Source organism: Scyliorhinus torazame, chromosome 22, assembly GCF_047496885.1.
Source record: "Scyliorhinus torazame isolate Kashiwa2021f chromosome 22, sScyTor2.1, whole genome shotgun sequence".
NCBI lineage: Eukaryota > Metazoa > Chordata > Chondrichthyes > Carcharhiniformes > Scyliorhinidae > Scyliorhinus > Scyliorhinus torazame.
In genome coordinates, this window is record NC_092728.1 from 93,528,173 (window position 1) to 93,541,018 (window position 12,846).

The 12,846-nt window shown below is 47.4% G+C and overlaps 1 protein-coding gene across 3 annotated transcripts in view; it reads left to right on the forward strand.

Moving 5' to 3' along the window:
* Positions 1-11,045, forward strand: part of med27 (mediator complex subunit 27) — a 287,097-nt gene extending 276,052 nt beyond the window's left edge. For all 3 annotated transcript variants that reach the window (XM_072488608.1, XM_072488607.1, XM_072488606.1), the window contains 2 exons: positions 3,145-3,222; positions 10,710-11,045. In XM_072488608.1, the coding sequence (XP_072344709.1) occupies positions 3,145-3,222; positions 10,710-10,844 (213 nt within the window). In that variant the 3' untranslated portion in view covers positions 10,845-11,045. The remainder of the gene's footprint in view (positions 1-3,144; positions 3,223-10,709) is intronic.
* Positions 11,046-12,846: the final 1,801 nt, after the last annotated feature.

The following is a 12,846-nucleotide window of genomic DNA, read 5'->3' on the forward strand; positions in this document are numbered from 1 at the left end:
AAATGATAGAGGAGATGCTGGAGGTGAATAGGAGGTACATGGAGGGCCTGGACCCGGCCCTCTTGGCCAAGAGGAAGGAGCTTCAGGCGAAGTGCGACCAGTTGTCCACAGGGAAAGCGGTGCATCAGTTGGGAAGGGTGAGGGGGGCAGTCTATGAGCACGGGGAGAAGCCAGGGCATATGTTGGCTGGCCAGCTTCAGAGGCAGGCGATGGCAAGGGAAATGGTTCAAGTACAGGATGAGATGGGGAGGCCGGTGGTAGCCGCAGCAGATCAATAAGGTATTTGAAGAGTTTTTATTAGAAGTTATATAGGTCGGAGCCACCGGGGTAGGAATGAGAAATGAGGGAGTCCTTGGACGGGTTGGAGTACCCAAGGTTGGGCGAAGAGGACAGAGCAGGCTTTGAGGGACTGGTGGGGGAGCAGAAGGTGATTGTGAGGATGCAGCAGGGAAGGCGGTGGGACCTGACTAGTTCCCAGTTGAATTCTATAAGAAATTTAAGGCTGAACTGGCGCCACTGTTGTTGGGAATGTTCGAGGATACGATAGGCAGTGGTGTCTTGCCACAGACGATGGGGCAAGCTTTGATTTTCGTGCTGCTAAAGAAGGAGAAGGACCCAGTGGAGTGTGGGTCATATAGGCCCATATCCCTATTGAATGTAGATGCCACGGTATTGGCAAAAGCGTCGGGGGCAAGGCTGGAGGGGTGCTTCCCAAAGGTGATTGGGGAGGATCAGATCGGGTTCGTGAAGGGAAGGCAGTTTTTGAGCGTAAGGAGGTTGCTGAATGTGATCCTGTCTCCAGCGGATGGAAAGGAGATGTAGATGGTGATGGCACTGGACACAGAGGAGGCGTTTGATTGGGTAGAGTGGGGTTATTTTATGGCGATATTTGGAATTGGGCCGAGGCTCGCGGCAAGGGTATGGCTGTTGTACAAGGAGCCGATGGCAAGCGTTAGCATTAATAATATGGATTTGGGGTACTTTGCTCTGCGCCAGGGTACGAGGCAGGGGTGTCCTTTGTCTCTCCTGTTGTTTCCACTGAACCTTTGGCCATCGCGCTAAGGAGCTCGGGTTGTGGAAGGGGATAGGAGGGTGGTGGACCATGGGGTATCCGTACGTGCCGATGATCTGTTCTGTACATTTCGGAACCAAGCACGTCGGTGGGGAGTGTAATGGAGCTGCTTCAAAGCTTTGGGACGTTCTCTGGGTATACATTGAACCTAGGCAAGAGCGATGCTCATGGTCTCCCAGCCGGGTGGGGGAAGGGGGGGGGGGGCTGTGCGCTGCAATTTTGTCTGGCAGCAACCCACTTCAGGTGCAGGTGGCTGGGGACTGGGGTGGGCTCCGAAGGTACAATTTTACTAGTCTGGTGAGGAAGGTGAAAGCTGATTTGTCAAGGTGGGACAATCTCCCTCTCTCTTTGGCGGGCTGAGGAGGGTGGTCTTGCAGAGATGGTGACAGGTAATGGGGCTAGGCCTCCCAAATTACTGTATTACTGTTGGGCGGTGATTGTGGAGAAGGTACGGGGCTGGAGCAAGGAGGGGAAGGCCCAATGGGTTAAGATAAGGGAGGGCTCGTGCAGGGGTTCAGGGTTGCCACTGACTGCATCGGCTCTGCTCCCATGGTTCCGGGAAAATAGTGAGAGTCCGGTGGTGGTGACCACTTTAAAGATCTGGAGGCAGTTTAGGCAACATTTTAAGTTGGTGACCGGGTCAGTGGGGGTGCCGATTATGGGGAATCATGGGTTCAAGCCAGGGAGGATGGATGTGAGGTTTCGGAGTTGGGACGAGAGGGAGAACAAGGAAATGAAGGACTTGTTTCTTGGGGAACTCGATTTGCGAGTTTGGGGGAGTTGGGGGAGCGGTATGGATTGGTGCAGGGGGAATGGTTTAGGTACATGCAAGTTTGAAATTTTGCAAGGAAGGTTTTCCCAACCTTCTCGATAGCGCCGGCCTCCTCGTTGCTGGTGCTGTCAGGGGAACGGCTGGAGAGGAGGGTTATTTCGGCGATCGATGAGAGGATCCTGGAGGAGGAAAGGGTGTATGGAGGGGATTAAGGCAAAGTGGGAGGAGGAGCGGGGGGGAGTGATAGATGCACTGTGGTATGGTGTGAAGTGCTGCAAAAGGTAAATATCTCAACCTCGTGTGCAAGGCTGGGGCTCACGTAGTTGAAAGTTGTGCTTAGGGCGTACCTCACAAAATTGAGGATGAACCATCTGTTTGAGGGAGTGGAGGATATCTGTGAGCGATGTGGGAGGGGCCCCACGAACCACATCCATATGTTTTGGTCCTGTCCTAAGCTGGAAAGGTTTTGGCGGAAGTTATTTGGCACAACCTCAGGGTCTTGTATACGGATGTGGAACCCGCACCTCTAGAAGCCATTTTCGGGGTGTCGGACCGACCAGAGTTGCAGGTGGAGGCGAGGGCAAAGGTTTTAGCATTCGCCTCGCTGATCACTCGTAGGCGGGTACTATCGGGGTCAGAATCTCCACCCTGTGTCTCGGCGTGGCAGGGGGACCTGCTGTAGGTTTTGATCCTGGAGAAGGTGAAGTTGGAGGGGTTCTACAATTTTTGGGCCTTATTTATTGTGCACTTTCGGTTGGTTGGTTGGTTGGCGTTGAATGTTGAGGGGGGAGGGAAGGGGTGTGGGCTTGGGGTGTCTGTTTTTTTAAATATTGTTTTCTTTTAATTTAGAGAACCCAATTATTTTTTTCCAATTAAGGGGCAAATCAGCTTGGCCAATCCGCCTACCCTGCACATCTTTGGGTTGTGGGGGTTAGACCCACGCAGACACGGGGAGAATGTGCAAGTATTGTTGGGGATTTGTTTCTGTTTCTCCTTTGTATGGTGAAAATGATGAAAATATGACGAATAAAAATATTTTTTTTAAAAAAAGAAACCGGAAATCCAGTGGCAAAAAAAGTTCTTTTTTTCCAGGAAATTAAATTGTTGAGGGGTTTAAACTGATTTTGCATTTGATTGGTTAGCCTGGTAGATCTGTATAAACGTCTCTATTTAGAATCTTGTGGAATGCGCACACTTAATTCTAGTATTGTCTTAACGTGCTCGTCTATGAAACTCTGAATAGTTGTGTGTTGTTGCCAAGAGCCCTGCTTTCTCATTGCTGCTTTTTGTTCTCTATCAGGTGACAGACCATGCCACAACAGCATTGCTGCATTACCAGCTGCCTCAGATGCCAGATGTCGTTGTCAGGTCTTTCATGGTGAGTGGTGCACAATCTGAAGTGAGCTGCGGATCTCCAAACCTCCATTTACACTTTAAAGCGAGTCCCCTAGCAAGGTGACAAACAGCAAATGTTAAAATTTTCAGCATCTAATGGGTCCCATTGTAAGCAGGTTTGTATCTCCCCACAGTTAGGTACTGGATTCCAGTTAACAGGTAGCAAGTTCACATCCCATGCGTGTCCAAGTTTCGTCAAGTCATCTCCCTTGTACAGCAAATTGCAGGACAATCACAGTAAAGTGACATGGGAAGGCAGAGATCGATTATTACAGCCAGACTTCTCTCCGTAATAGGCCCACTTAAATTGTATGTTGTTACTGGCTGATTGTACAGTGGTTTTGACAATGTTCGTAGAGAATCAACTGCCATCACCTTGCCCTTCCAATACAAGAGAATGCTTGCGATGAGCAGCTCCAATAGCTGATGAAAGAAAATAGTGCTGGTTGTAAGTGGCTGCCTGCACAAAACAGTAAGTACTAATTATTTTTTTTACTTTCCGAAAACTGGTTATTTGGTATTTGAGTTCTTTATGAAAACTATCCGTGTCTATTGCTCTTCATGACCGCTTTTTGACATCTTAATTGAACAGTTAAAGGAGAGGAGAAGCTCGATGATCACCACAATCAGTGCATCGGTAGCAAAAATATTTCTCTAATTGCTCATCCATCCTTGACTATGTACAATGTTAGTTCTTGATGATTTTACTCGGGATAAAAATGTATGATTGATATTGTTGCAAGACTCATTGAGTCAAAATAACTTGGAGGAATTAAATGCTTTCCCCAAAACTGGGAAGTTTTAAAAGATCTGTTTTAATCAGAGACCCATTCATTGTCTGAATTTATGAAGTACCTCTTTGTTGGATCAGAGAATCAGTGCCAGTTTCTGTCAAGTCCATGTTACCTCATTGTATATGAAAGAAGTGCAGGGATATTACTCTGGATATACCGACAGCGTCTCACCAGAACCATTATTTCTAGTCTGCATCCTACTGAGCAGAGCAGCCACTAACAAACAGCTCTAAAATCATCTAAAGGTGTTCTTGCTGGGCCACATGCCTGACTGAACCCACCCTGCCATGCCGCACATTCTTCTTTTGAAATTAGATAGCTCCAAGAATTTCTGAAGGATCAAGTTTTACCAAGGGCACGGGGAATCCACACCGAGTAAAATAGAGACACGTAGTTTTATTTACAACGTGATATTTACGCTGCCCGGGGGGATCCCTACCGGGTTCCTGTTTCGCTCGGTCCCTTACTGGCTGACCTTTTATACAGAGGTTTAATAGAGATTCCCCACCTCTAGCGGGGGAGCTCGTACTCCGCAAGGACCACGCGGAAGATGAGCATTCCCACCCCATAGACCCCGTGAGGGCTATTACAGAAGTCTCATGCCATTTCCCAGATTTAAGGAAGTGCTTTTCTCCTCTTTGGGTCACCCTGCCCGTCAATAGCTTACCTCCTCTGAAGAGAAGTGCAGAGGAGTTTCCATATCTGCTGCTGCTACCATTCATCTTGGAGCATGGAGTCTGAATGCAGAAATTAAGGGAGTGATCTTATTTACGGAAAAGGTGGAAGAATCTTTAAAATGTTATCAATGACCTATGAAATCTGAGTCTTCACCCAGTCAATTTAATAACGAACTTTGAAAATTCTGGCCACTGGATATGTTAAATTTGTAATAGTGAGTGTGTGTAGGGTGCGGAAGGAGGGGCACCAGACAAGTTACTTTCCTCCAATACTAATGACTGAGGGTTAATATTGGGTTTAAGTTTGATTTATCTGAAAAGAAGAGATAATTTCTTTCATGCAGTTTTTATTTCAGTGGTATCACATTTAATAATAATGTAATCTGCAAGATTAAGACAGTAATCCAGGTCACTCATTCACCAATCGGATCCCTAAGAGCTTTACTGAAATGTAACATTTTACTAACATCTTGGGCGGGATTCTCTGTGAATCGGCACGATAGCCCAAACCCGGCGCCAAAAACTCAATGCATTCGATGCTCGGTTCGAGCAGGTAACCAACAATCCGCTGGCGAGTGCCCCAGCAGCCCATAATTCACCCATACCCACCATCACAGCTTCCGAAGTCAGATCGGCCTTCCTGAAAGTGAACCCTCGAAGGCGACGGGCCCGGACGGGATCCCTGGTCGTGCACTCGGAGCCTGTGCGGACCAGCTGGCAGAGGTGTTCGCGACATCTTTAACCTGTCCCTACTCCACTCCGAGGTCCCCACCTGCTTCAAGAAGACCACCGTCATACTGGTGAACCAGGCATCGTGCCTCAATGACTACCGTCCGGTGGCCCTGACTTCAGTCGGAATGAAGTGCTTCGAGAGGTTGATCATGAAGTGCATCACCTCCATACTCCCAGTACGCCTTGATCCACTGCAATTTGCATACCGTCGCAATCGGTCCACAGCAGACACCATTTCCCTGGCCCTACACTGATCCCTAGAGCATCCCGTCAACAAGGACTCCTACATCAGACTCCAATTTATTGACTACAGCTCCGCCTTCAACACCATAATCCCAGCCAAGTTCATATCAAAGCTCCAAAACCTAGGACTTGGCTCCTCACTCTACAACTGGATCCTTGATTTTCTGACACAGACCACAATCAGTAAGAATAAACAACACCTCCTCCACAATAGTCTTCAATACCAGGGCCCCGCAAGGCTGCGTACTTAGCCCCCTACTCTACTCCCTGTACACACACGACTGCATGGCAAAATTTGGTTCCAACTCCATCTACAAGTTTGCTGTCGATACGACCATTTTGGGCCGGATCTCGAATAACGACAAGTCAGAATACAGGAGGGAGATAGAGAACCCAGTGGAGTGGTGCAGCGACAACAATCGCTCCCTCAATGCCAGCAAAACTAAAGAGCTGGTCATTGACTTCAGGAAGCAAAGTACTGTACACACCCCTGTCAACGGGGCTGAGGTGGAGATGGTTAGCAGTTTCAAATTCCTAGGGGTGCACATCTCCAAAAATCTGTCCTGGTCCCTCGAACATGGTGGGGATGAAAGATTGCACCAATGCGAATGAGTCATGTACACTGCCCGGGTATCGGGTGCGGTGCAGACGTGCAGGATTCTCATGCGGTCGTCACACCACCTGAATTTTCATGGAATAGGTCCCCTTCCTATTCGTGAACACGGCTCTGTTATCCGCAGGTGGCCACACGGCGACGTGCATCCCATCGATTGCCCCCTGAACCATGGGCATCCTGGCCACGGCAGTGAAGCCCGTTGCCCGGGCATCCTGGCTGGCCCGGTGCAGAGGGAACTGGATGTAGCAGTCCGCAATGGCATATCGGGCGTCTGTCACTGCACGGATGCACCGGTGCACCGCTGCCTGCAAGATGCCGGACAGGTCCCCACTGGGTGCCTGGAATGACCCCGTGGCATAGAAGTACAGGGCCACCGTAACCTTGATAGACACGGGTAGAGGGTGTCCTCCCCCAGTGCCACGCGGTGCCAGGTGTGCCATCAGGTGGCAGATGTGTGCCAGGATTTCCCGGCTCATCCGGAGTCTCCTCCTGCGTGTCCGGTCCGTGAGGTCCTGATACGATGAGCGGTGCCGGTACACACGGGGCCTCATCGGGCGTCTCCGTCGCCGTGGCATCACCACCACCACCTCCTCCTCCTCGTCCTGTCGTGCGGCGGCCCTCCAGCATTGGCGGCTGCCACCTGCCTCCCTGCAGCACACTCCTCTGCGGCAGCCTCCGCCACCTCCCTGGAACGCTCCTGCCCCAACTCCCCCAGGGCAACATGTAGAAGTGCGGCTCCCGCCACGGCGGCCAACATCGCCGGGCGATGACCAAACATAACGGTCTGCAGGGGGTGGGGTGGGGGTGGAGGGGATAGAAGACATGTCACCATTGCCCATACCCCCCCCCCCCCCCCCTCCGCAACAAGATGCCATGGGCTGCATGGTCGCGACTGTCCCCCCACTCCCTGGCACGCACCGTCCTCAAACCCCCCCCCCCCTCCCCGGCACGCACCATGTCCATCACTCGCCCCCCCCCCCCCTCCTCCCCGGCACGCACCCTCTCCATCACTGGCCCTCTCTCTCCCCCCCCCCCCCCCTCTCCTCCCCGGCACGCACCCTCTCCATCACCCCCCCCCCCTCTCCTCCCCGGCACGCACCCTCTCCATCACGCACCCTCCCCAAACCCCCTCTCCCCCACCACCACCACCAGCGGCTGTGCCGTCACTTGTCCGACGGCCGCCCCACGCTGACCCCTACCGCCGCGCTGGCCGGCGTCAACCAGCATGACTGTTAAATAGGTGGTTTGATGGGACTTCGGCCCATCCGGCCCGGAGAATTGGGGCGGCCCCGTGGCCCGTTGCAACGCGCCGGTCCTCTACATTCTCCGAGGCGCGCGCCACGATTCACGTCGATGGGATTTTCGGGGGGCCGGAGAATATGGCTGGTGGGATTGAAGCCGCCACCCCCCCCCCCCCCCCCAGCGATTCGCCAACCCGCTGGGGGGTCGGAGAATCCCACCCCTTGTTTCAGAAGGATATGCAAGTTATTAATATTTTTTTTCAGATTATAACTGACATGGCTGGAGTCCCACAAATGCAACAACTAATTAAAGAAGCTTTATAAGCAATAAACAGCCAAGACATTTGAATCGGAGCAGGATTTGTACATTTTAGCTGTGACAACTTTGTTGTCATTCTGCCCTCTCAGTCATGTGAAACATTTGCGGCACGCCATGTTTTCCACTTTGCACCAATATCGATGTCAGTCAGTGGCCAGTAAAATACAAAACTCAGATTTCCAAAGTCAATGCCTTAATGGCATATTTGAATGCCTAAGAAGTGAACCCACCAACACTCCTAACCTTGTACAAACAAAGCTTTGTGTTTGCCTCACTTTCCGGCTGCTTAACCTGTCAGTTTGACTGCATTTCTATGCTGTGGCCATTCATTCTCTTGGAACTAACTTGGCATTTTTCCTCTTTATTTTACTGGAAAATGTCTGCATTCTAACATTTTACTAATCACTTTTTGCTGTGTAAATGAACAAACGAGATGATTGTAGGACATGTGATTGTCATCAGACTTCAGCAAAAGAATTTACAGTTACTTATAAATCAATCCTTTGATAAAGGACAAATGTTTCTCATTTTCCCATTACTTTATGTGCAATTATATTCAGACAATTCCTTTTGAAAACAGTGTTCTTTCTTGTGCTAGTAGATTTCCGAAGTTCTATCATGTGGAACTGTTTATTTTATTCTTTCACGAGATGCAGGCATCACTGGCTAGGCTAGCTTTTTTATTGCCCATCCTATTTGCCCTTACCCTCGAGTTTAAGTCTCTCCTCTGACTTTGATGTTGCTATTTCTAATGTAATGCAGGATGTGAATCGGGCCATAGTAGAAGTTGGAATGTTTCAAATGGCAACTCCCGGCCCTGGAACCTTTGCGACTGCTGTATTTTGAAATGTGGAACAGGGTTATACAGGTAGAAGTGAGGAGTAGAGTCACAGAGTCATAGTTCTTCGGCACAAAAAGAAACCCTTTGGCCCATTGTGTCTGCGGCAGCCATTAAACACATATCAATTCTAATCCCATTTTCCAGCACTTGTTCCGTCGCTTTGTGTGCTGAGGTGTTTCAAGTGCTCATCTAATGTTTCTTAAAAGTTGTGAGGGTTCCTGCCTCTACTTCCCTTTCAGGCAGTGAATTCCCGATTCCCACCAGCTTCTGGGTGAAAAAGTGTTTCCTCAAATCCCCTCTAAATCTCCTGCCCCTTACCTTAAATCTACGCCCTCTGGTTATTGACCCTTCTACTTAGGGTGAAAGTTCCTTCCTATCTATGTTCCCCATAGTTTTGTACACCTTGGTGAAGTCCTCCCTCAGCCTTCTCTGCGCTAAGGAAAACGACCTCAGCCTAACCAGCCTCTCTTTGTAGCTGAAATGCTCCAATCCAGGCAACATCTTGGTGAATCTCCTCTGCTTTCTAGTGCAATCACATCCTATTGTGTGATGCCTAGAACTGCATACAGTACTCTAGCTGTTGCCTTACGAGATTTTATACAGCTCCATCATAACCTCCCTGCTCTTGTATTCTATGCCTCGGCTAGTAAAGTAAAATATCTCGTGTGCCTTTTTAATTTTTAAAAATTATTTTCTTCCAATTAAGGGGCAATTTAGCGTGGCCAATCCACCTAACCTGCACATCTTTGGGTTGTGGGGGTGAAACCCACGCAGACATGGGAAGAGTGTGCCAGCTCCACACGGACAGTGACCCAGGGCCAGGATTCGAACCCGGGTCCTCATTGTCGCAGTCCCAGTGCTAACCACTGTGCCACATGTCGACTTTTCGCATGCCATCTTAACCACCTTGTCTACTGTCCTGCTATCTTCAGGGATCTATGGACATGCACCCCGAGGTCCCTCTGGTCCTCTGTGCTACCTAGTGTCCCAACATTCATTGTCTATTCCCTTGTCTTGATAGTCCCCCTAAAATGCATCACTTCAAACTTTTCAGGGTCAAATTGCATGTCATTGCTATGCCTATCTGACCAGTCCATCTATATCATTGTACACTGTCTGCTAATCCTCAGCACCAATTGGTGATGCAAGTGATGGAGCAATACCTTCAGCTATCCATTTGCAAAGACTAAATAACTGATCTCTTGTTCAGACACTTGAGTTCCTTTAACAGATCAGCATTATGAATATGGTTCCAAGATAATCGGGTAGCCATATGTGGGCAGTGACAGTGCGCATCAGCAGCCTGGGTTGGACATGAAGGAAGAGCCATCACTGTCATCACTAATCCTGCCGTTGCCCAAACTCCGCAGGGGTTTCTGGATATCAATCTGGCTGCTTTCCTCCGTGATAAACCAAGGGTGCTACACCAAAACTCCTGTCCCAGTTAATATTACCGTCCTCATCTAGAGGGCTCAGCTATGCGCTGGAGAAGGTTCCTTCTGGAGGGAACAGTGATGATCTCAATTTACAATTCTCAGATGACTGTTTTCCTACACAATCATATTGCAGTTACTTTCTTCACCTGTTTAGTTCAGGTGTGTTGGGTGTCCTTTGCCTTGCCTTCTGAACAGGTAACGCAAGCTTATTAAGGTTCAAGTTCTGACTGTCTTTCGTTTACAAAATATGAAGAGTAAACATGCTCAAAATGCTGCAATGGTGATTTTTTAATGGTTTATGAATTTTCATATCCCTAAGTTTTAAAAATATAGATGCATCTCTTTGTAATAACTTCATTAGCTCTGTGTGCTTTTAAACTTGACAACTGAAAGATTAAGTGAGTTGTAATGGTGCACAAGATGTTACACTTGTTTTAAAACGGTTAAAAATAACCTTTAATTGAACTGAAACCTTCATTTTTGTTTTTACCTCCTGTCAGAAAGATAAATGTTAAGATTAGGAACCCAAAATGGTGCAAAAGATGCTCATCATTTTTTTTCCCCCTTCCAGACATGGTTGCGAAGTTACATTAAGTTATTCCAGGGAACTTGTCAGCGCTGTGGAAAATTCCTTCAGGATGGACTGCCTCCCACGTGGAGAGATTTCCGAACGCTCGAGGCCTTTCATGACACTTGCAGACAGTAATGCCCATCACTGCCTAGTAACCGAGGTGATGTGTACATCGGAGTGTGCAGGACCCCAGGATGAAGTGCCTGATTTAAAGATTTCAACAATTTCCTGAAGGAATAAAGTTCTTCCAATTCCTTTTGTTTTCAGACGAGATAATTTTGTAGTAAAGTACCTCAGAGGTAAAAATAAAGAAACCTCCAGGTAGGATAAATAAAACATTCAGATTGAACATTTTATTTCCAAGGAAAAATTGCATTTAAAAGCATAGTTGACGTGCGTTATGGTTCATTTTTTTAAATGCATTTTATGTCTTTGTTCTTTCATGTTCTTTGGGAGTTTGGGACAAGACATCGCAACATTATTGCTCATCTTAATGGAGATACTGATCAAATTAGAAATTCACTCAGCTCTCCCATTTAACCTCCAATAATTCTCTTTTATAACAACCATGTTCCCAAGGGTTACGACCTTATTTCCCCCTTCATACTTTTGTCACAATATTTGCCCTATTTCTCCTTCTGTTCTTCACCTCACGATGAACCTCAGCATAATTTTCATCCCATTGACTAAACTATTCAATAAAATAACCATTTTTCAGATCCAACTACTACAACAATAACTTCTTCCATCGGGCAGGAGATACAAAAGACTGAGAACACGCCCAAACAGATTCAAAAACAGCTTCTTCCCCGCTGTTACCAGACTCCTAAACGGCCCTGTTATGGACTGATCTGATCTCTTCTCACATCTTCTCTACTGAGTAGTACTACACTCCTGTATGCTTCACCCGATGCCTGCGTCCATGCATTTACATTGTGTATTTTTTGTTTGCCCTGTTGTGTGTTTTTTTTTTCATCTACGGAATGAACTGTCTTGAGTTACACGCAGAACAATACTTTTCACTGTACCTCGGTACACCTGACAATAAGCCAATTCAACATCCAAAATATTGCATTCTGAACTGCAAAACTCAAATTCAGGTCTCATCCTTGACTGATTTTCATACTTTAATCTCCCCACCTTCCTAGCTGGATTGTCATGAATAGAGCCGTATTTTTGGCATCTTGGGAACTTGTTCAGAATTATTGTTCTGCTCTTCGATTAGCACAATGCTTATAGAGGAGAAAAATGGATCCTCCAACCATTGGTACATTACTGTGCTTTTCATAAGAGTACTGGCATGGCCTAGATTTCGTCACATGATGTGTTGCTAGTCTTCGCCTAATTTCTGAGAAGATAGCAGAGACCTAGCTAAATTGTGGGACGGTAATGGAAAATAATACGGCGATCTGATCCATGTCCTCTCACGAGACTCTTTTAAAATTGAAGCTAGAGGCATCGTCCAGGAAAGGGTTGAAAAATATTTTTGCACGCCGATCGTCATGTTCATCCAGTTCCTTAAATTATGAAATGAGAGTTAAATTTAGCCAGCTGTTCCATTTTAATTTTAAATCCACAAATTGTTGCTTCTTCTAATGGACCATTGTGACCACTCGAGTGTTCCTGAATTCTATCACTTGAAAATGAAGTGCGATGACATGGGAGTGCTTCACGTGTCAGCATGTCTTGACGTGAAATGTTATTTTAATGGTTTGCTGTCCTTCTAGCAGGCAGACTTGTTATATTCCCCGTCCTGTTATAATCAAGTTTTATTTCACTTTAGCCAGAATGCAAGCTTGATTTTAACACTCCCACACATCATTTTGGAAGCTTTATCAGCTTTGCATGCCTATAGTTGACTCTCTTTTAATAGTAAAATGAAATCAACCGATAGTTATCTGCTTCAATGGTCAAGCTCTTGATTCAGCTCTTTCATCACTTGTGAGTTTTGCATGTTTGCAGCCCAGCTGGTGGGTAATTCCTGCACAGCGGTAAGGAATACTCTCCATCTCCCTACCTCTGACTCCCTATCCTGTCCTTTACCGCTCATATTTATTTTAAAATAAATTCAGAGTACCCAATTTTTTTCCCAAATAAGGGGCAATTTAGCGTGGCCAATCCACCTATCCTGCACATC